The sequence below is a fragment of the Typopeltis vanoorti genome, chromosome 5 (assembly GCF_054136105.1).
Source record: "Typopeltis vanoorti isolate ZY-2024b chromosome 5, IOZ_Tvanoo_1.0, whole genome shotgun sequence".
Classification (NCBI taxonomy): domain Eukaryota; kingdom Metazoa; phylum Arthropoda; class Arachnida; order Uropygi; family Thelyphonidae; genus Typopeltis; species Typopeltis vanoorti.
The window spans coordinates 166,728,325-166,754,058 of NC_143553.1; the positions used below are offsets into that span (position 1 = coordinate 166,728,325).

At 35.9% G+C, this 25,734-nt stretch overlaps 1 protein-coding gene across 2 annotated transcripts in view; it reads right to left on the reverse strand.

Annotated features, from left to right (window-relative positions):
- Positions 1-25,734, reverse strand: part of OstDelta (oligosaccharide transferase delta subunit) — a 196,836-nt gene that overhangs the window by 143,083 nt on the left and 28,019 nt on the right. For both annotated transcript variants that reach the window (XM_090392911.1, XM_090392912.1), the window contains exon 4: positions 5,313-5,421. In XM_090392911.1, coding sequence (XP_090249037.1) covers positions 5,313-5,421 — 109 coding nt within the window. The remainder of the gene's footprint in view (positions 1-5,312; positions 5,422-25,734) is intronic.

Below are 25,734 nucleotides of genomic sequence, written 5' to 3' on the forward strand. Positions count from 1 at the left end.
AAAAGTAATTAGAGGAGTTTACTTCATAAAGGGTTAATTTTGAGAAGATTGCTTATTGGAATTGTTGATAGAGAGGAAAGATTACTAAAGGAATCTGTATATTTTGTTGTTTACTGACTAGTAAAAAGCTAGTTATTCTTAGAGAATTAAATTTATTTTGTTGACTTTTTATTCCTGGTCCAGAATTTATTCCCGAAATTGAATTTAAATGGATGAGTGTGTGAAAGAAAAAGAATCTCTTATGATTTTCATATGCAAAATATATTTGTATAATTATATGTTATCTTGACTAAATAAACACACGTAAGACCACAGTAATAGGTTTTTAATACGTAAATATTTCGACCTAAGTGTCTTAGGAGATCATTAATACAGTTGGGAACAATACTAGGGGAAAAAAAAAACATTAGATAATTTAGATTCATTAAAATTGAATTATTTTACACAATTTTGCATGACAATTTCCCATACTTTAGGAATGGCAAGAACATTATTGCGGTTTAGATTGGGTCTGTGAAGTAGGGCTTCAGCACTTTCTTTATATAAATGTTCATGTTTGTATGAAGATCTGTGTAGAAGTTTGGTCTTTTTCCCAGTGGATCCTATGGTTTGGGTTTTCAACTCCATGTTGGGAGAGGCCGGATTTCTGCAGCTCGAGACGGATGTGGTCTTGATGTTCAGAGATGTGTTTAAGAACAGATCTGCCTGTCTGCCCATGCTAGAAAGCGCTGCTGCATGCATTTGGATTCCATTGTATTCGTGCTCCCTATCTGTATGTTATTCCTAGTATTGTTCCCAACTGTACTGACGATGTCCTAAGACACTTAGGTCAAAATATTTACATATTAAAAAACCTATTACTGTGGTTTTACGTGTGTTTATTTAGTCATGAATTCTCCACAGGTTTCTTTATATAATCATGTTATCTTATTTTTTACATCTTATTAAACAATTGTTTATTCTGTATTAGTTTTCATCTTATTTTAGAGATAAAGATAAGTGAACATATTAGAAAGAAATGGAATACTTAAATGATACTCATAGTACAAACTTAACCTTATGAATAATCTTTTTTTCCTTTATAGGCGCAGGTAAATCAGATGCTTGCACATGTGCCCACACACAATTTCTGATTACAAAATAGTGCAGGTGACACATTGCAACACACTATTAAGAAAACTTGTTACTGATACTGTTTGAATAATACATCTACTTCTACTATTTTTGTCTTATCTCAGCAACACTAATTACATTGGTCTCATACTAAGGTGGTAGTTTCACTCACTGGAAATTCATGCTTTTCATTTTGCAAAACAGAACAAACCAGCAAGAGACATATGCAATTAACACATATTATACTAGCCACACATCCTTAGTTCAACCATAACTCCAAATAGCCAACTAATCATACTTCATATGATACACCTTTTTCTACTGACACAATGATAAAACACTTATCTTCAATTCTGCTGAGGATGAGTTTGTTCCAGTCACTGTTGGCTTTGGTTCTGTGACAAACAGAAGCCTTGTTTAATCAGGCAACATCCAAGCTGGCATGACTTATTTTATCACTATGTCTGTTTGCAGCTTAAGCTGATGCAAAATGTAATTTTGATGAGTGAATCTCAAACTGCCAGTCCATTCTCATTCATTCAGAATTTAGAACAGTACACCAGGTGAGCAGTGGACATGAGTCAGATTCTGATAAATTCTCTACATTCTTTATAGATTATATGTAGGTCTTACCCATTTTACCCTTATAAGATTATAAAGTATATCAAATATGCAGTTGGATTTTTTATCAAATTGCATAATGGATTCTGTCACCTTTATTCTGCAACTAAAACATTAATTATTTAGCAGTAATATTCACTTTTCACTGAAATATTTCAGCTAAATTCATACTTTGAAAATAATTGATTTAATATCAGTTTCATAATTAATAAAATATCTGCAGAAAGTAATGTTTGCCTCAGCTAGGTATAATATTACAAAAATACATTAATCCCACTACAGAAAATACAAAACTGCACTTAACATTTAAAATATGTTTAAAAGATATTACTGAAAATTATTCCTATAATAATAATTGATGGAAGCTGAATTACAAATAGCTTAAAAATGGATTTTTTTTTAACACGTTCACGTCGAGAAGTGTTTCACACGTTTATCGTATTGACAGGACTTCTCATTATTGCTTGAATGCTGCTTCTATGTCATGAGGGTGGACTGAACTGATGTAAAGTTCACATGGCATGTTAGTTGCAAGTCTTTACGTAAAATTTTATTGCCATTTCCACGTCAGGCTGGCAAGCCTCACTGACACTAAGTTTACACAGCATGCTAGTTGCAACTCTTTTGGTAGAATTTTCTTTGAAATTAGCATTTGTGATGTCTTAATGACATTGAAAATTTCAAATGCAATCAAACAAACACTTATTTCATGTAACTGAAAATTTGGACAAATGTTAGGACAATTGTTTTCAGTCTAATGCTGTGTTTGTAATACAGCAAACAGTTTTATTTGGATCTATGCAGCATAGTTTCTGTGGCAGGGGACATGTTTCATTAAGTATTACCGTTTTTATCCCAGTTGTCTCTTAATTGATACAATAAAACCATAGTAAAACCACGAAGTTACACGGTAGGTGGGACCAACAAAAAGCACATAAGTTGAATTCAATTAACTCAAGGTATAATTTTGCATGTAATTTATATATACAAACATACAAAATATTAGTTAATTGGGACCAAAGGTTTACAAAAAACACCTATATTTTTTAAGAAATATAATCATAATTGTAGTTTTTCGTACATAAAAAAAGAAAGTTATTTCAATGTCGATGGTTTCATAAAATCTAATAGATTTGTCTGATGGCATAATGTCTTTTTCTTGTCATGCAAAATTACTTTGTAGCAAGCCAATGATTTTATTCTTTGCCTTGTGGCTACAATTCGTTCCTCGTTAGAATTTATGTCCTCCAAAATCTGTAAACCTTTCTTAATTAAGCTGAGACCTTTCTGTTAATTTTGCAATTGTCATGTGCTTTTCTGGTAGAACTGGATCTGAGGTTTTGGTCTCTTCAGTAGCACTTTGCTCACACATCTCTATGAACTCATCGATTGTAAGCTCCTTGTTATGCGAGTCTAACAGCTCGCTGACATCTTCACTGTCTACTTCTAAATCTAATTGCCTGGCAAGTTGACAACTTCTTCTTCTATTGCATAAGCAACTTGATCAGTTTCTGGCAACATTTCCGTTTCACATTTAAAAAAAGGAAGACACCATTCAAGGGTTTTGGGGAAATTTCACCCCAAAAATCTCTAATAATCCTTACAGCATCTAAAACATTAAACTGTTTCCAAAACTCTTTAACAGACAGTTGCTCATTTTGCCTCATAGCTTCATTCAGACTTGCAAACGAGTTGATAACTCCTTGGTCCATCAGTTGAAGTAAGCTGGTTGTATTTGGAGGCAAGAAAACAACTTTTACATGTGGATCAAAATCAATTAAAGTTGCAGGAGGGTGACCAGGTGCATGAACATAACTTTAAACAGAATTTTTTTTTTAAACTGGCAATAACGTTCAACTTCAGGTATGAAGTGGTGACCAAACCAGCCTTCAAAAATAGAAGCTGTCACCCAAGCTTTAGAATTTGACTTCCAAATCACTAGCAAGCCAGCTTTAGATTTTTTTAGAGCTCTTGGATTTTTGGAGCGATAAATTAAGAGGTTTGAACTTGCAATCACCAACTGCATTTCCACCAAGCATTACTGCCAACCAGTCTTTGGAAGCCTTAAAGCCAGGAAACGTTTTTTCTTCACATGTGATGAAAGTTCTCTTAGGCATCTTTTTCCAGAACAAGCTGGTCTCGTCTACATTAAATTTGGTTTGATTGCTATAGCTACTTTCCTCGATGATAGCCTTAAGTGTCTCAGGGAAAGAAGGCATAGCCTCTTTATCAGCGCTTGCCGCCTCTCCACTCTCTGCGATGGCGTGCCAGTTACAGCAATTTTTAAATCGGTTGAACCAACCATTACTAGCCATGAAATTTTCTTCTTTGGCCACTTCTCCTGCTTCTACTTTTTAGCCTCTCAAAAATCAGCTCGGCTTGGCTACATATTGTCGTTTGATCAACTGGACAATTTTTACTCTCACTTGATTATCATACCATAATTTAAGCATCGTTTCCATATCACCAATAATCCCATGACATTTACAAATTATGCTTGAATTCAATGATTGAGCATTTTTTCACAGCAGCAAGAATTCTTTCTTTATCTTTTATGATTGTTCTTAATGTGGAATCCTGCAGATCAAACTTCTTTGCTAGCTCACAAATTTTCATTCTACCTTCAAAATCCTTAATAATGTTGAGTTTTGTTGCCAAAGTCAATGTTTTCCTTTTCTTGCTAGCTGTAGAAGAATCGGACTTGTTTCTCTTGGACAACATTATTTTTTATGTGATAAAATTTTTATCAAGAACATAACATTAAACAATCGCAAGGTTTGTAGACTATAAAAATCGTGTATGAATGAAGACCGTGCAAAACACGTTAGTGCTTGTTCACAGCATGTGCGACACTGGCGAATGTGGCCATCGCCAGAAAGATATGACTAGTGGTGAGGCGTGAAGGAATACGTACATATAAGAAACCGTGTAACTCCAGATTCACGTAAGTTGGGGTATTACTGTATTTGTTTTTCTTGGGTTAGCGGTATAGTGGCCGTTAGATTAATATTTTGTAAACAAATCAAATCCCTTTCCATCTAGTCATAAGTTTTTTTTTTTTAATTATGTCATCACAAATGCAAATATGAAAGTATAGGATCACGTATTCTTTACTCCTCACCCCTCCGATACTTATAATGCAAGTGCACATATATCATCACAGATATTATTCTCAATCCATTTTACAATACTGTAAAAGTATTTATATTCACACCTGTTCTTTCTCTTCCTAATATATTAGGAATATATACTTGATTTACTAAAAGATGCATAGTAACTAATAATCAAATATTCTTCTCTTATTGTTTTGTAATATATTCTGAAAAGAGCATTTCTTTTCACCTATCCCTCTCAATGTGGGATTAGTTACAATCAAAGAAACCATTATGAAAAGTGATGCATCCGACAACACACAGGTACAAAATTGCTGGTAATTTCCCTCCTTTGACAGATGGTTAGGTTTGCAGCAAGCAAGCTACTATTGCCCTGACATGAACGTGTTAAAGGATAAAATGAATTTTAACCAGAAAAAGATGCATTACAAATTAATTGTAAACTGCTTATTAAAAATTACATACTAGGAAAGCCCATATTCTTTTGTGATAACACAGCATGATAAAGATCCTGGATGGAAATATCTTCCTTGATTATAGCCTCCAAGGTCTGTTGCAGCCCAGTTACTGTTAGCTAAAAACAGCATTTCATTATTTACATGATTACAGTAATGTAAATGTAGTTATATACAGTAATACCTTGCCACAAGCTCAGGATATATTCCTGAAATATGGAGCATACTGCAAAACACTTGTTTCTCATAACTGTTATAAACAGAAGATGAATTCCTGAAGGACAGGAAGTAATCTGAATTAAACCTCAGTGTGGGCAGCAATAGGTAGCTGCTGGAAAATTTGCAGGTAATAATAAATCACAAATTTCCATAAGTGAAAAATTGGCATGCATTGTTTTAAAGGTTCTTATGCAGAACCTTACAAATATGTTTAAGGTCATAGCTGGTCATATATAGTATGTTAGGTAAACATAGTTAATTTGTGCAATTAGAATAGCTATTGTTGTAAGAACAAAGCAGCATGCAAGTAGACTGGGAGGCAGTCAAATGTTCATGTCGAAACAAAAAAAAGCGAGGTATTACTGCATTAAACAAACTTGTTTAACTAACAAAGCTACTCAGTATTAGTATTTCACTAAATGAAATACTTATTTTGTTAAGAAGGGTAAAAAATAAATAAAATAACCAGGAACTTACTTAACCATAATACCATCCAACTGTAATGGAATCAGACCAATATAAAAGTAATTATTCAAAAATAAGGTTTATAACTGAAAGTTTAAAAATAACTAATTTTAAGCATCATAACTTTAAATTCAGTTAATGTGCAGATGAATTTTTTTTTAATGTAAAAAATATGAACTACTGAAGTCAAGACATTGCCAGAACCATTTCATTTTGAAAAAAAAAACAAAAAAAAACTACAAGTTATTTTAAGCAGAAAATGCTGAACTTTCAGGCCTCAAAGCTATTCATCTATTTCCTTTTAAATCATGCTAATTATTTAATGGCACCAACTCATAACACCACACAAGCACAAACATATAATTTATTACTGTTGTTATTTCACTGTATTCCAAACTATCATCATCAGAGCACAAAACCATTCACCACAGAACAAGATTCCACACTACAATCAAGTATGTGAAAACAGGTCAGAATTACTTGGATATCTTATGTTCTGACAAGTGTGTGCACTCGAAGGATGCCGGTTTGAAATCAAATCAATCTATTTTGTTCTTGTGTCATAAGTCATTACTATCAAAAATTAACAGGGGAAAAAATAGCCAACATCATGAAAACTTAACTTCAAAACAGCCTTTCTGCAATAGGAATTCAAAATGAGAAAAAAATATTTTTTTTTTTTTCAAAACAAGCATTTTGATTTTTTGCAAGTGGTTTTATTACTTTTTTTGTGAAAAATACAAAACTCAAATCAAGTAATCTGTAGAAAGATGGTCTAACTATGAATGTGTCTACTATTCTGCTATCACTAATTTTAATTTGGAAGACTTCAAAAGAAATATAGAAATATCAAATGCCATTGTTTCAGACCCATAAACAAAAGAAAGGATGGAACGAACTTTCCATGTCTCATGAAAGTGACTTGTGACACGCTGACAAACACATCCAAACTAATAAGGACAATATATGACAAGCTAAAGGACACTTGCCCCCAATCATGCGTACGTGCTTGACTGGATTTTTGCCCAGAGGGAACAAAGATGTCAACTCTGAAGACAACTACAAGAAAATACCAAAATGGAGACACCAGTTGGATCATAGACTACAAATAAACCAAACTACTGAAAAAATCACGAGACACCACTAGTAACCACCAAGGAGACCAGCATTCAGGCACTGCACAGGAAATGCACAAAACCCCTGCGGTCAAATCCATGCCTTGCATATGTCACTTCAACATCCGTGGCCTCAACTCCAACCTTAAGTGTCAACTACCGTCTGGAGTCCACCAAACACCCCCTACTCTTTAACAAAAACTCAAATCGCACATCTATCTCAACCTTCCAAACTATACACTATTTAACTCCTTTCTACCCAAGGGTGGCATCTGCGCATATACCCCCTCTGAGATACCCTGCCAGACAACCTAACCTAGAATTGCCCAACTTTGACCTTTGGTTGAAAATATCCCTCCCTCACTCAATTAAATTCATCTGCTGTCTCTATCGCTCTCCTAATACCAACCACTCTGAGCTCTTTAATTTCCTCTGCTTAAAAGTTGATTTTCTCCAGTCCCACTCTCCTAACAACGAAATTATCATCCCAGGTGATTTTAATGTCCATAACACCATATAACCTCTTCCAGTTGTACAGATCCTGCAGGTAGAGATGAAACATTTGCCATCACTAACAACCTTACACAAATTGTCCAAAAGTCAACCAGAATACCAGATAACCCAAACCACTCGCCAAATACCCTAGATCTCTTCCTTACCCTTCCAAATATGCAGTGAATGTAGTGAGCCCCCTCCCCCAGTAATTCTGACCACAACCTCATCTCCTCCCCATGCAACAACGCTTACAAGTCACTCCCACGGTAGTTTGGCATTATAACAGTGCCAAATGGGACAACCTCCAAGACCACTATGCTTCATTTGAGCCACTTGTGGTATGCTTGATTTGTTGGACTGTTGTTTCGGGTCCTCCAATCCAAGCAAACGCATCACCAAAATAATCCTCACTGGCATGAAAACATACATTCCCCACACTTCTCTGAACTGCTATTGCCTATCTAAACCCAAGTTCTCCAAAAGATGTGCCAAGGCTGTACAAATAAAAATCAAGCATACCACAAGTGGCTCAAATCAAGAACTCCATCCTCCTTCAATGCCTATACTGAAGCCCAAAACAGATGCAAGAAAATTATAAATGCTTCGAAAACAGAATTTGAACAGGCAAAAAGCAGGAAACTTGCAACCTGTCCAAACATCAATCATGCCTTTTGGTCTCTTGCCAAAGCAATTGGTCCTAACTTTTGCCCTACACTATTCCCACTTCTATCATACCCAGATGGCTCGATTGCAACATCACCCACAGAAAAAGCTAATCTCCTGGCTTCATACTTTGCCTCCAATGCACGCATAACTGACAATGGCATGGCAAACACCCCCCCAGTCATTACAACTGCAGAACATACAATGCCCTCTGTATCCTTTTGCCAGAAAGCAATCATAAACCTGTTGTCTAAATTAGACACAAAGTCTCCCAACCAGCATTCCTCCAATTGTCCTGAAGGTCTGTGCACAAGAACTTATGCACACCTGTACATACTCTCTTATCCTATGCCACCTGTACATACTCTCTTACTCCAGTGGTATATATCCCAAAGCTTGGAAATATATATTCAATCCATTCCTAAAAAGGGTGACAAATTGATGAAATTGAACTACCGACATATCTAAAGTGATGGAGAAAACCATCAATTCTGAACTCCTACTCTACCTTGAAGGTACTCAGCTATTAAGCGACCACCAGTACGGATTCCGTCGATGCCGATCAACAGGAGATCTACTCTCATACATCACCCAACTTTGGACAAATGCCATGGAGAAATTTGGCTAATCCCAAGTGGTTGCACTTTATATCTCTAAAATCTTTGACCGGTCTGGCTCAAAGGCTTACTAAGTAATCTCCTATCTTTTGGAATGTCTCAGGACTTCTGCAGATGGATTGCCAGCTTTCTGTCTGGATACACATTATGTGACGCTAGACACCTCCTTATCCTCTCACCATCCAACTAATGCTGGGGTACCACAAGGTTCAGTTCTCTCACCGACCCTCTTCATTTTGTATATCAATGACCTACTTCAGTTAACCTCAAACCCAATAGTCTTGCAGATGACAACCCAGTGCACTCCTCCCTTTCATTTGACTAACCTCACTCTACATAACTCGCTTCAACCTACAGAACATCAACCACAACTGCCCTTAATTCTGACCTCCAAGCCATCCTCCAATGGGGTTCAGATAACCTCATCTAACGCTAGTAAAACCCAGTTCTGTCTTTATTTTTCACAAAAAACATTTTCCCCAAGTATTATTTTTGATAACACTCAAATTCCCAGATAAAATGAGATTTCATCATCATCATCATCAAATTCCTGCCATGTACCCTCAAGGGGTGTACAGGATATGACAGTACTATATGAAAAAATTACATCATTACTAACTTCCTATCTACAATTTCCTCCAAATCAGTCTGTTACTTGTCAAGACTCCAACATTATCAGATCTTATATTTCTATCGTCTAAGGCACTTTGTACCGTATCAATCCACCTATATCTTGGTCTTCCTCTGGGTCGTTTTCCTGCCAACCTGGCAGAGAACACTTGTTTTGCTAATCATTCCTCTCCCATTCTATTTAAGTGACCATACCATCTGAGATTAGCTCTGCTAACGCATTCCTGGATGCTGACAATGTCAAGTTCTTTCCTAATATCCTCATTTTTAATATGATATTGCCATTGATGCCATCTGTTCACGCCTATAATCTTTCTCGGGACTCTCATATCTGCGGTCTCTAGTCTTTGGTCAAGTGTTTTACTTCTGACCCAGCTCTCAGATCCATAAGTTAAAACTGGTTTGAACACAGTCTTGTATACAGCTAATTTAGTGTTCCGACTAATTTCTTTCTTATTCCATATGAATTTATTCAATTGACTTCCCACCATACCAGCTTTGCTGATTCTGTTGTCTATTTCTATATTTAGTTTACCATCTTCAGTAAAAATTGTGCCTAAGTAGCTGAAATGTTTCACTTGTTCCACAGGTTCTCCATTCACAACACAGTTGACATTTTCAATGATTCTGCCTATTTTCATTGGCTTTGTCTTTTTATTGCTGACCTTCATACCATATCTATTACAACAGCTATTCAATTTAGTCAGAGAATCTTGCAGACTTGTAGCGGATTTATTTAGAAGTATAACATCATCCGCATAAAGCAAAGAGCTGACATTAACATCTCCAATTTTGATATCAGGTTTAATACCACATTCCTTCATAATGTGATCCATATAGATAATGAATAACAGAGGGGATAATGTACATCCTTGTCTCACACCAGATTTAACATTAAACCATCTTCCTGTACTTCCTTTAATTCTAACTGCTGACTCACAACTCAAATAAAGACTAAGTATTGCTTGATATAATGCCCCATTGACACCATATAACTGCAGCGTATTGAATAGCTTCTCTCTTGGCACCTTGTCATATGCCTTTTCCAGATAACAAAACTTAAATACAGATCTTTGTTATATTCCCATGCTTTCTCGACTATTTGTCGTAAAGTGAATAACTGATCCTGACAGCCTCTATTTGGCCTGAATCCAGCTTGTTCTTCACCAAGCTTTTCTTCCACAATTCTTCTCAACCGTTTCTCAAGTATACTTGCATAGATCTTGCCACGAACACTCAGTAGGGAAATACCTCTGTAATTCTCACATTCAGTTTTATTTCCCTTTTTATATATGGGTACTATGAGAGTTCTACTCCAATCAACGGGAATTCGTCCCTCAGTCCAGGCTTTCTGAACTATGCAGTGCAGCCACTGTAAGACTCTTATACCACCATACTTCAGCATTCCTGGTCGAATATCATCTACTCCTGCTGCCTTTCCACATTTCAAGCCTTTGATGGCTTTTTCTACCTCAAGTATGGATACGTATTCCTGACCGCATGCCTGGTCAGTGTTTTTTACCACTGTGCTGTCATCACTGCTTGTTTCATTTAGCAGTTCTTCAAAGTAATTACTCCATACTTCAAGGATATCTTTTTCTCCTGTTTTCATTTCACCTTTATCATCTCTAATTCCTTTTACAGCACTCTTTCCTCCATTCCTAAGCTTCTTCAACAACCTCCAGAATATTTTGCCACCTTCTTGATATTTATTTTCTATATTCTTGCCAAAGTCCTCCCATGACTTTTGTTTAGCTAGTTTTACACAGTTTAGCTTTCTTACATTTGTCTCTGTATTCTGAAAGAGTAAAAGCTGACTTATTTGCAAGGAACTTTTGATATGCTTTCTTCTTTTCCTTCACTGCCTCTTTAACTTCCGGTGTCCACCAGGGAGTTCTGATTTTTTTATCCTTACAGACAACCTCACCACATGCCTCTCTGGCAGAATCGATCAATATTTTCTTCAGAGTTTGCCACTGAATCTCCAAGGTTTGATTCCTGTTCTCAAACTCTTTCATTTTCTTTTCAATAATATTTCTGTATTTTAGTCTACAGTTCACATCTGAGAGCTGCTCAACTTTTATTCGCTTTAAAACTTTCTTACATGTCATTCTTTTCAATATGAAATTCAATTTTATCCTGCTCAAGACTAAATAGTGATCACTTCCAATTTCAAATCCTCTGTACACTCTGGTGTCCTGCACCAGTAGGAAAACATCACTATCAACAATAACATAGTCAATGAGACTTTTCTTATTCCTAGCCTCTTCTCTCCATGTGAATTTGTGCACATTTTTATGTTGGAACATGGTGTTAGTAATAACCAGTCCATTTCCTGAGCAGAAATCCAACAGATATTTGCCATTATTATTAGCTTTGCTCTTTTCTCCAAATTTTCCCAAAATATTTTTGTGTCTCTCACAATCATTTCCTACTCTACTATTTAGATCCCCAACAAGGACCAACTTTTCCTTTTTCATTGTGTCAGTTGCTTTTTCTAAAGCCTCAAAAAATTCCTCCTCTTCTACCGTAGTAGACCCTTCTGTGGGACCATAGGCACAAATAAGTCTCATTGTCCAGTTCCCCATTCTCATATTTGCCCACATTACTCTACTTGAGACTGACTGCCATTCAAGAAGCTTAGCCTCGTATTTTGTGTTGAATACTATGGCTACTCCTTCTTTTCCTTGATTGTCATTGCCTGAATATAACATTTTGTATTTATTGCTCAGAAAGATCTCACCAGTTTTGGTCTTTTTTGTTTCAGTCACCCCTATTATGTCGATCTGGTACTTATCTAATTCCTCAGCTAGCTCCATTTCTTTGCCATTCAGGCTTCTTACATTGATAGTACCGATCTTTAACTCTGGTGATGTTGAGTTGGGGTTTGTTTTCAGATTTGTTCCAGTAGCTGACTTTTCGCTGTTCGCCCTGGTTCCCTGGCGACAACAACGGGGGCCTTGTTTAACCGTGCGACGCCCCAGCCGGCATGAAATTTTGTCATGTTGTACCATCATTTTTTTATTTTGGTTTAACCAATAAGAATACAATTTGGTCGGCTAAATCCCAAATTGCCAGCCCATCCTCGTTCGTTCAGTATCAAAGTAGATACCCAACAGGGTGCACCACGAGAAGGTGAGGATTGGACATTAGGTCAGAAGCCCTGGTCGGTTCTCCGCATTCCTTTAAAGGCTATGTGGAGGTCTCCTCTCAGTTATACAGCTTTGACCCTTAAGCACCCCTAAAATGAGATTTCTCTTCTTAAATTACCCTCACATCAGACCTCCCTGGCATAAACGCATCACAACCACTTCAGTTTCCAAAAAAACTAGGATTTCTCTTCCACTCAAGACATTACTTCACCTCTAAACAACTATGTTAACCTTATACAAATCACAAATCCACCAAGCTCGAATACTGTTCTCACATTTCTCTTTTAGGAGTGGGACTCCTAAAATTCCATAAAAATGCTTGACTCAATACAGAGGAGAGCAATTAGACTGATAAATGACCCATCTCTTACCAACTGACTCCCATCACTTTCACATAGACCTCGTTTGGTCTATGTGAAATTTCGTTTGGTCTCTGGAATTTGTATATTCTATAAATATTTCCATGGCAAATGTTCATCTGAAACAGCACCAATTCCTCCACTCAGTAATGAGCCCATTGGAACACATACAGCTGTCGCCCAACATCCTATCACAGCACGCCTTGAAACCCAGAGAACAAGTTTGTTTTCCTCCTCCTTCATCCCTGCTCCTGCTGTACTATGGAACAGTCTTCTCCCTGGCATATTTCCCAAAGAATACAATATACATACAAAAATAGTTTGGTAAAATTTGGAGAAAAGAGCAAAGCTAATAATAATGCCAAATACCTATTGGATTTCTGCTCAGGACATGGACTGGTTATTACTAACACAACATAAAAATGTACACAAATTCACATGGGGAGAAGAGGCAAGGAATAAGAATATTATATATACAGGGTGTTCGGGATAAATTTGACAGTTTCGTAAGGAAAAAGAAAATCTTTGTATCTATTAAATTTAATGAATTGACAAAAAAACATTACAGGCAGAGTTAATTACAATACTATCAACAAGATTTACTCAAAATAACCACCATTAGCATCGATCACAGCTTCAATTCTGCTTCGGAACCTCGAAAAGCTGATGCTACAGTCTCCCTGGGAAGGGCCGCAAAAACTGTTTTCATTTTATCCATTAACTGGGCTTTTGTATTACTGGAAGTGCGATTGGTGTCTTTTTCAACTGCGCCCCATACAAAATAATCCATGGGGTTAAGGTCTGGGGAGTTTGGAGGCCAAACATTTGGACTGGTGAAGTCGTAGAAATTTTCAGACAACCATTTTTGACTTTTCCCAGAGGTGTGGCAAGGGGCCGAATCCTGCTGCCATACATACGGCCTACCATTGGCTACCCTTGTTATCCAGGGCTTGACTACAGTTAGCAACTCCACGAACAAAGCCCGAATTCCAATGCCAGGGTTCTTCAACACCTGTTCCTGCAGATTTGCGAGGAATTCTGCTGTACGAACGCAATCAGATCGTCTGCTAGGGATCTTTCTTCTTGCTACATCCTCATAGTCACCATTGCAAGTCTCTAGTTCATGCCTGATTGTTTTTACTGTATTCAGGGAGCATTGGGCAGCAGTCGTAATATCCTTATTTTGATGGCGGGCACGAATCATCATGATACAAGTTATTCTCTTCCATGATTCAGGTGGGTTCCAGCTATCCATCCTTTCTGCCATCTTGAATATGAATGAAGAAGGGTCCAAACTTTTAAATGAAGAGAAGTGTGTGTTAATACATGTAACTTACGGAAAAATATAATTAATTATAAATATGTCAAATTTATCCCGAACACCCTGTATATAATTCCAATTCCTTATATATATATATATGTTATATTATATATAATAATAAAGAATGTTATTTCTGATAGTGATGTTTTCCCACTGGTGCAGGACACCAGAGTGTACAGTGGATTTGAAATTGGAAGCGATCACTATTTAGCCTTCAGCAGGATAAAATTGAATTTCACATTGAAAAGAATAATATGTAAGAAAGTTTTAAAGCAAATAATAGTTGATCAGCTCTCAGATGTGAACTGTAGACTAAAATACACAAATATTATTCAAGAAAAAATGAAAGAGTTTGAGAACAAGAACCAAACCTAGGAGATTCAGTGGCAAGCCTTGAAGAAAACTCTGACTGATTCAGCCAAAGAGGAATGTGGTGAGGTTGTCTGCAAGGATAGAAAAATCGGAACTCCATGGACACAAAAGTTAAGAAAGCATATCAAAAGCTCCTGGCAAATAAGTCAGCTTGTCCTCTTAGAGAATACAGACAAATGTAAGAAAGCTAAACAATGGCTAAACAAGTAATGGGAAGACTTTGGAAAGAACATAGATATCAAGATATCTGTAAATATCAAGAAGGTGGCAAGATTTTCTGGAGGTTGTTGAAGAAGCTCAGAAATGGAGGAAAGAGTGCTGTAAAAGGAATTAGAGATGGTAAAGGTGACATGAAAACAGGAGAAAAAGATAACCTTGAGGAATGGAGTAATTACTTTGAAAAATTGCTAAATGAAACAAGAAGTGATGACAGCACAGTGTTAAAAAACACTAAGCAGGTAGTCAGTCAGTAATACATATCCATTCTTGAAGTAGAAAAAGCCATCAAAAGCCCGAAATGTGGAAAGGCAGCAGGAGTAGATGATATTTGACCAGAAATGCTCAAGTATAGAGGTATAAAAGTCTTACAGTGGCTGCACTGCATAGTTCAGAAGGCTTGGACAGAGGGACGAATTCCCAACAATTGGAGTAGAGCTCTCATTGTACCCATATATAAAATGGGAAATAAAACAATGTGAGAATTACAGAGGTATTTCATTACTGAGAGTTCCTGGTAAGATATGTGCAAGTATACTTGAGAAATGGGTGAGAAGGATTGTGAAAGAACATGCTGGATTCAGGCCAATTAGATGCTGCCAGGATCAGCTTTTCACTTTACGACAGACAGTTGAGAAATCATGGGAATATAACAAAGATCTTTATTAAGTATTGTTAAGGATCCCATTGTTTGAAAACAAAAAACCGGGACACAATAAATTTTGTATTTTAAACTAAAAAAATTAAATATTTATTTGAATTTGATTTATTAATGTAGATAACATAAATGTTTATACGTACATCAAATAAATAGAATTATAATACCAACACTTAAACACAGATGACAATACTTAAACAGATTACACTTAAATCAAACATTAATAAGTATATGAAATATAAAGACTTAGAATAAAGATATAAAATGTTAATGTCAATAAAAATAGAAATACAATGTAAAAACAATAAAATATGTACAACACGAGCCTTGTGTATTTTGTAGATGCATAATATCTGAAATTACATGAAAAATAAATTAATTAAAAAAAATAAAAACAAATTTATAATTAATTTTTAATATATATCTCCTTTTAATATATGCCTTCCAACATAAAAATGTGCACAAATTCACATGGAGAGAAGAGGCTAGGAATAAGAAAAGTCTCATTGACTATGTTATTGTTGATAGTGATGTTTTCTCCCTGGTGCAGGACACCAGAGTGTACAGAGGATTTGAAACTGGAAGGATCACTATTTAGTCTTGAGCAGGATAAAACTGAATTTCATATTGAAAAGAATAACATGTAAGAAGGTTTTAAAGTGAATAAAAGTTGAGCAGCTCTCAGATGTGAACTGTAGACTAAAATACAGAGATTATTGAAAAGAAAATGAAAGAGTTTGAGAACAGGAATCAAACCTTGGAGATTCAGTGGCAAACTCTGAAGAAAACATTGATTGATTCTGCCAGAGAGGCGTGTGGTGAGGTTGTGTGCAAGGATAAAAAAATCAGAACTCCCTGGGGGACACTGGAAGTTAAAGAGGCAGTGAAAGAAAAGAAGAAAGCATATCAAAAGTTCCTGGCAAATAAGTCAGCTTTTACTCTTACAGAATACAGAGACAAATATAAGAAAGCTAAACAGTGTGTAAAACTAGCTAAACAAAAGTCATGGGAGGACTTTGGCAAGAATATAGAAAATAAATATCAAGAAGGTGGCAAAATATTCTGGAGGTTGTTGAAGAAGCTTAGGAATGGAGGAAAGAGTGCTGTAAAAGGAGTCAGAGATGATAAAGGTGACATGAAAACAGGAGAAAAAGATATCCTTGAAGTATGGAGTAATTACTTTGAAGAACTGCTAAATGAAACAAGCAGTGATGACAGCACAGTGATAAAAAACACTGACCAGCAGGAGTAGATGATATTCGACCAGAAATGCTGAAGTATGGTGGTATAAAAGTTTTACAGTGGCTGCACTGCATAGTTCAGAAAGCCTGGACTGAGGGACGAATTCCCGATGATTGGAGTAGAGCTCTCATAGTACCCATATATAAAAAGGGAAATAAAACTGAATGTGAGAATTACAGAGGTATTTCCCTACTGAGTGTTCGTGGCAAGATCTATGCAAGTATACTTGAGAAACTGTTGAGAAGAATTGTGGAAGAAAAAGCTTGGTGAAGAACAAGCTGGATTCAGGCCAAATAGAGGCTGTCAGCATCAGATCTTCACTTTACGACAAATAGTCGAGAAAGCATGGGAATATAACAAAGATCTGTATTTAAGTTTTGTCGATTTGGAAAAGGCATATGACAAGGTGCCAAGAGAGAAGCTATTCAATACGCTGCAGTTATATGGTGTCAATGGGGCATTATATCAAGCAATACTTAGTCTTTATTTGAGTTGTAAGTCAACAGTTAGAATTGAAGGAAGTACAGGAAGATGGTTTAATGTTAAATCTGGTGTGAGACAAGGATGTACATTATCCCCTTTATTATTCATTATCTATATGGATCACATTATGAAGGAAAGTGTTATTAAACCTGATATCAAAATTGGAGATGTTAATGTCAGCTCTTTGATGTTATACTTCTAAATGAATTATGCAGATGATCTTTACTTCTAAATAAATCTGCTACAAGTCTGTAAGATTCTCTGACTAAATTGAATAGCTGTTGTAATAGATATGGTATGAAGGGCAGCAATAAAAAGACAAAGACAATAAAAATAGGCAGAATCATTGAAAATGTCAACTGTGTTTTGAATGGAGAACCTGTGGAACAAGTAAAACATTTCAGTTACTTAGGCATGATTTTTACTGAAGATGGTAAATTAAATATAGAAATAGACAACAGAATCAGCAAAGCTGGTATGGTGGGAAGTCAATTGAATAAATTCATATGGAATAAGAAAGAAATTAGTCGGAACACTAAATTAGCTGTATACAAGACAGTGTTCAAACCAGTTTTAACTTATGGATCTGAGAGCTGGGTCAGAAGTAAAACACTTGACCAAAGACTAGACTGCAGATATGAGAGTCCTGAGAAAGATTAGAGGCGTGAACAGATGGCATCAATGGCAATATCATATTAAAAATGAGGATATTAGGAAAGAACTTGATATTGTCGGCATCCAGGAATGCGTTAGCAGAGCTAATCTCAGGTGGTATGGTCACTTAAATAGGATGGGAGAGGAAAGATTAGCAAAACAAGTGTTCTCTGCCAGGTTGGCAGGAAAACGACCCAGAGGAAGACCAAGATATAGGTGGATTGATACGGTACAAAGTGCCTTAGACGATAGAAATATAAGATCTGATAATGTTGGAATCTTGACAAGTAACAGACTGATTTGGAGGAAAATTGTAGATAGGAAGTTAGTAATGATGTAATTTTTTCATGTAGTACTGTCATATCCTGTACACCCCTTGAGGGTACATGGCAGGAATTTGATGATGATGATGACGAAACTATGTTCTTGTTTAATCCTTTACCAAAGTGCAAGCAAACAAAGTTTACGTGTGAAGTATCTTTCTTCGCAACTAGGCTACTTAAGAAGCTGCCAACTTCACATCAACTACCTTGGTAACCCATAATGCACAGCACACTATCTTTGAGATATGTATACTATGCATTATGGGAAGAATTACTGAAGATAGCAAGAATAAATCAATAATAAATCAACAATAAAGTATTGGAAAATACTAGTATTTTCCAATACTAGCATAGTTCGCCCACCGATTTGAGGTCCCTCGAAACGACTGCGCATGTAAGAAAAAGGAGAATCCATTCCGATAATAGGGTAATCAGTCTGTCTTCTGGGAGGTAATAATAAACAAACAGTTTGTTTATTATTACAGGTCGGAAAATTTAGCTTTTCTTTTACGAACATTGTTGTTTTTAAAGTGTAACTATTTTGCTTGTATAACAGTTGGAAAAATGTACGTAGAGTGTTAATACGTGCAAATTCTACGTTCTACATAAAACAATGTCACTTCACTCCATGATAAGTTTCCTTTTATTCTGGGACTTTTTAAAACAAAATCCGATTTCATGAAGTATTTTCCTTAAAGTTTCTCTTTTCCAAGGAAAATTAATTTTTTCTTTAAGCACAGGAATCAATTTCGGAACAGTTGGCACTCTTTTCTCGAATACGTAAAATTCGTGAATAGCTCTTCTTATAACGTCTACATCAAAATCATTCAAAGCTACAGTTTCGATGGTTTTACTCTGGAGCTTTTTTTTTTTTTTTTTTTTTTTAGGAGATTTAAATTTTGGCTTACCTTCACCTTTTGATTCCCTACGAATTATTTTAACAGTCGACCCCGATACGCCCACAATTGCACTTGCACGTTTTATGACTTGAGAAAGGGGAACAAGAAGACGGTCTTCTGAATTCTTTTTCGCAGAATGTCAGCACATTATTCAATATTCTTTTGCAAGAGCTACTGAAACGTGTAACAATAGAACTTGTTGACTGTACTGGATCCATCATACAAATTAATAATAAAAAAATAATGCAAAAAGAGAACAACAAAAATCAAGCTAGTACTAGTACAGCGACAGACAAGAAAGCACGTGATTTCGCATGTTGGCGACCAATTCGTACATCCTTCATTTCTTTCTCCCCTTCAGCATGAATCGACTATTCTTGGCACAAATCCAACAAGGGATCTAGAAATGGTGGGCGAACTATAAAATAGTGTATCATATTAAAATACTCCAAATCAGATAGTTGTAGAAAGCTTTCTTGCATGGTTATAAAATAAATTATACTTAACAAGAAATTATATTCTTGTTTAATCCTTTACCGATCTTACCCAATCACTATCCCATAATGCATAGTATTATGGGATAGTGAGATATCCTAATGTGAAGTTCATAGCCTTCATAAATAAGTAGGCCGGTCAAAGATATTTTATCTGCAAACTTTGTTTTCCTTTCAGTTGGGTAATGGATTAAACAAGAATTAAGTTTCTATCTGAAATGTAGCTGTAGCATCACAAGAAGGATAAACCTGGGGTTTATAAAGAGCTGTAGTTCAGTGGTGAATTAACACTATGGCTAAAAAAATGTGAAGTAGGTATATAAAAAAAAGGGGAGGCTGAATTAAATAAGGTGCTTTGAATAATGTGTCTAAAATGCGCTTTGAGTATCAACAATCTGAGTAACATAAATAAGAATACTGTATATTGCAGGGTACTGTGTAAGGTAAGCAACAATAAAATTCAGGTACCCCCACAAAATGAAAAATAAAAAATGAATTGAATTCAATGCTATGCACTTTATATAGTATGTTTATCAAGTTATTTAAACATAAATTTCCTTTTGTCTTGTAAGCAAGATGTTTTGAGATTGTTTTATCTTTCTTGGTTACATAAGTTTTTATCCAGACAAATGTTATTTAAAAAAACCTGAGTTACTTGTAAGAAATGCTAAATTGTCATTGTGCTTATGTTTTGGAAAGAACTTTCCTCAGTGTATAAATCTTATAAAGAAGCATTAAAATGCTTGTATGATGACCAAATTATAAATGAATAACTTCCTCTGAGTTATGAAAAGAACCTTGCCACTATTTTAAGCAGAGCACTGAAACCAGGAAAGGCAATTCATAGTGTGGACTAGAACGGAAGATGCTTTACTATATGTAGTGTGGTTTCTGTCTTTTCACTATGTGAAGATTCAAGAAAATACAAGGAAGCTTGAGATGGAAGAGAGAGGAAACCTTAAGAGATAAATATGAACTTTGGTTATTAGTCCACATAGGATTCATCTAGTTAAAACTAAAAAAAAAATAAAAAAAACATGTTTTCTAGTTCATATAATTTGGTCCAATAAGCCAGTGGGTTTAAGAGTTTTTTTTTTTTTAATCCATGAAAGCTTGTAAAATAATAGTCTAAGCATTTTTATTCCTATTTTAATTTTATTGTTTTCTAACATAATCTGGAAACAACTTTTTTAAAACACCTTCAGACATCCAATGAGCAGTGATCTTACACTGGCAATGAAATTTTTTTCCCACCTAATAGTAACAAAACACCCATGTCCATCGACACAGTTTTGTTTTGACAAGACAAGAGTGGATATGCTATCACTCAACTAATCAAGAATTCTATTTCTTCAATGGTACAATGCTACAACTTTCATATAAATTTATTAGATTCAGGAGGAGCTTATTTAATCCTCTCACAGCTAAGCTCAAGTACCCAGGAACAGAATATTGGTTGAAAGTTCATCTCGTTTAGTTCATAACCCTACCATTTTCCAAATGTCTTGAGAAATATCTGTTGCTTTTGCATGTTACATTTCAATGGCAATGAAACTCAATCTCAAGATGAAAAATATTAAATGAAGTGACCACCTAAGGAAAATTCAGTATGTTTACCCTTTAAAACATTTGTAGAGATAAGAGATATTATTTAAAGGTCTCCTTCACATAATTCAACACATCAAAAACACACTTGACGAAATGCTCATATGTGATTGAGAAACAGGATATACAGCTGACTTCACAGTATGCCCAAGTACAAATAGTTTCAGAACATGAATTTAACAAAAATAAAAAGATGCTTAAATCTCATGTTACCTTTTAAGGAATGGGGAGAAATGACCAGGACTTCTGATCTAATGTCCAATACTCCTTGTAGTGCACCCTTTGAGGTATCGACCTGGATAGTGAATGAATGGAGATCAGCTAGCAATCTGGAATTTAGCCAACCAAATTGTATTCTTAATGGCTTCAACCAAAATCCAAAAGGATGGTATGTGACAATTTCATGCTGGCTAAGGGTTCACTTAATGATTCAGGTTTATGCTCCTATCGTTGTCATCATAGAACCAGGGTGAACAGAGAAAAGTCAGCTACCAGAGAAAATCAACTCATGATTAGCAATCTTGAACTTTGCTAAAAGTTCAAAATTGGCACCATCAACATAGGTACCAATGGAAAAGAAATTGAACAAGCAAAAGAATTGTGTAAACAAAGACAAAAACAGATTAGATTTTTCTGACCAACAAATACAAGATGTTATATTGTGGCAATAAATGTAAGAGAAAAGCAGCAGCAGCTATATTATTCAACACTAAATATGAGAATAACTTTCCTGAATGACAGGCAATTATCAATTACACTGAGGTTGGTGAATACAAGAATAGAAAACTGGACAATGAAAGTTATTGGTACCTATGGTCCAACACAAAGTTCTATCAAGGAAGAAATTGAGGAATTTTTCAAGGGATTAGAGAAGGCAGCTGACACAATGAAAAAGGAAAGTTGGTTCTAGCTACACTGCAAGGTAGGAAATGATTACCAGATATAGAAATGTTTTGGGTAATTGGAGAAAAAAGCAATGCTAATAGTAAGTGCATGCTAGATGTCTATTCAAAACATTGAACACTAACACCATGTTCCAACATAATGTTGTAAGAATGTAAGATACACAAGTACCAAAACTATTAACCATCAGACTCAACTGTCACCTATGAAAAAGCTGAACCGAACTAATCTGAAATCAGTAAAAGAATGCCGGAGTGGGGATGATGACAAGTAAAGAGAGCGAAGAGAAAGACCAATCAGAATCCCTGCCACTACAGTTCTATGAAAATCCCCATGGCATTCTTACACTGATTTAGAATAAATTGAACTGAATTAACAAGATGATTCTGTAAGAAAATGATGACATAATCCCCAACTTCTCAGACCTCTCAGAGGTTGCAAAAACAGGGCTTAATCTAAAAATCAACAGAATTAAGTGTATAGGGAATGAAGATAAGAAGTGAGAACAGTCGGTTAGTCACGACCACTGATTGTTAGTTTGAGGGATACCGCAGAACCCCCCCCCCCCGCTCATTTTGGGATAGTTGCCAGAAGGAGGAAAAATCTCTGTACTTGAGGTTAAGTATACAAAAAGCAGGGGAGTGGAAGAAATAGAGAAAGGCAAAAAAATAATGTAGGATCATCAGCGAGCACCAGGACGGCTTGACTTATTTCAATTTTTTTTATTATTAATCAAGGTTTTATTAATTTTTTTGGAAAGTCGTAATTTTTCCCTCAACTATGTAGCAAAATCTGGTGCCCCAAAGTCTTAGCGCACCTAGGCAATTGCCGAGGTTCGCCTGATGGTAAAACCGGCCCTGACAGCTATTCAATTTTGTCAGGGAATCGTGCAGACTTATATTGGATTTATTTAAAAGTATAACATCATCTCAAAGTAAAGAGCTGAGATAAACATCTCCAGTTTTGATATCAGGTTTAACACTTCTTTCCTTCATAATGTGATCCATATAGATAACGAATAACAGAGGGGATAATATGCATCCTTGTCTGACACCAGATTTAACATTAAACCACCTTCCTGTACTTCCTTCAATTCTAACTGCTGACTTACAACTCAAATAAAGACTAAAGTATTGCTTGATATAATGCCCCATTGACACCATACAACTGTAGCGTTTTGAATAGCTTCTCTTGGCACCTTTTCATATGCCTTTTCCAGATCTACAAAACTTAAATACAGATCTTTGTTATATTCCTACATTTTCTCAACTATTTGTCATAAAGTGAAAATATGCTCCAGCTAGCCTTTATCTGACTTGAATCTAGCTTGTTCTTCACCAAGCTACCCTTTCCACAATCCCTCTCAATCATTTCTCAAGTATACTTGCATAAATCTTACCAGGAACACTCAGTAGGAAAATACCTCAGCAATTCTCACATTCAATTCCCTTTTTATATATGGGTACCATGAGAGATCTGCTCCAATCATCTGGAATTCATCCCTCTGTCCAGGCCTTCTGAACTCTATATAGACTTTTATATATCCATGACTTGAGTATTTCTGGTCGAATATCAACTCCAGTTGCCTTTCCACATTTCAGGCTTCTGATGGCTTTTTCTACTTCAAATATGGATATGTAATCTTGATCACATGCCTGTTGACTGTTTTTTTACTACTGTGCTGTCACTGATTGTTTCGTTTAGCAATTTTTCGAATTACTCCATACATCAAGATATCTATTTTGTCGTCCAAAGGATATCAAGGACTTGCTTCCTTTGGACGACATTATTTTTTGTGATAAAATTTTTATCAAGCACATAAAATTAAACAATCGCAAGGTTTGTAAACTATAAAAATCGTGTATGAATGGTGACCGTGCGAAACACGTCAGTGCTTGTTCACAGCATATGCGACACTGGCGAATGCGGCTGGCACCAGAAAGATACGCCTAGTGATGAGGCGTGAAGTGGGATGGGAATACGTACATATATGAAACCGCGTAACTCCAGATTCGCATAAGTCGGGGTATGACTGTATAGTGTTTCTTACGTTTGTCTCTGCATTCAACAAGAGCACAAGCTGATTATTTTCAGGGAACGTTTAATGTGCTTTCTTCTTTTCCTTCACTGCCTCTTTAACTTCCTTTGTCCACCATGGAGTTCTGATTTTTCTATCCTTCCAGACAACTTCACCACATGCCTCTCTGGCAGAATCAATGTTTTCTTCAGGATATGCTAGTGAATCTCCAATGTTTGGTTCCTGTTTTCAAACTCATTCATGGTTTCTTGATTATAATTGTGTATTTTAGTCTACAGATCACATCTGAGAGCTGCTCAACTTGTTTTAAAACAAAATACAATGTTTCAATACAAAATTCAATTTTATCCTGCTCAAGACTAAATGGTGATCACTTTCAATTTCAAATCCTCTATAAACTCTAGTGTCCTTCCGTCTTCTATCCATGTGAATTTATGCACATTTTTATTTTGACAAATTGTGCTAGTAATAACCAGTCAATGCCATGAGCAGAAATCCAAAAAGGTATGCCATTTTTATTAGCTTTGCTGTTTTCTCTCAATTGTCCCAAAATATTTTTGTATGTCTGACAATCATTTCCTACTCTGCTATTCAGATCCCCAACAAGGACCAACTTTTCCTTTTTCATTATGTCAGTTGTTTTCTCTAAAGCCTCAAAAAATTCCTCCACTTCTACCTTAAAAGAACCTTCTGTGGGACCATAGGCACAAAATAAGTTTCACTGTCCAGTTCCCAATGCTGATATTTGCTACATCACTCTACTTGAAACTGCCTGCCATTCAAGAAGATTAGCCTCATATTTAGTGGATACTATGGCTACTCCTTTACCTTGATTGTCACTGCCTGAATATAACATTTTGTATTTACTGCTCAGAAATATCTCACCAGTTTTTCTTTTTTGTGCAGTCACCACTATTATGTCGATCTGCTATACTTATCCAGTTCCTCAGCTAGCTCCATTTCTTTGCCATTCACTTCTTATGTTGACAGTACCAATCATGAACTCTGGTGATGTTGAGCTGGGGTTTGTTTCAGGATTTGTTACAGTAGCTGACAGTTTGCTGTTCGCTTTGATTCATTTGCAAAAACAACAGGGGGGGGGGGGCAATTGTCTGGGCATCGTCCCAGACAGCATGAAATTCTGTCATGTTGTATCATCATTTTATAATATGGTTTAAGCCAATAAGAATACAATCTGGCCAGCTACATTCCAAATTGCTAGCCTATCCTCATTCGTTCAGTACCCAAGCAGATACCTAACAGGGTGCACCACGAGAAGGTGAGGATTGGACATTAGGTCAAAAGCCCTGGTCGGTTCTCTGCATTCCTTTGAAGGCTGAGGCCTCCTCTGAGTTATACAGCTTTGATCTTTAAGCACCCCTTGTATTACTATCAACCTATTAAAACACAAACTGGTTCAAAGTTTTTTTTCATTAATAACCACAGAGGTTTGGAGATTTCTCCTAAGGTGCACTGTGTATGTTATCAGTTTTGTATAGTGAATTTAAC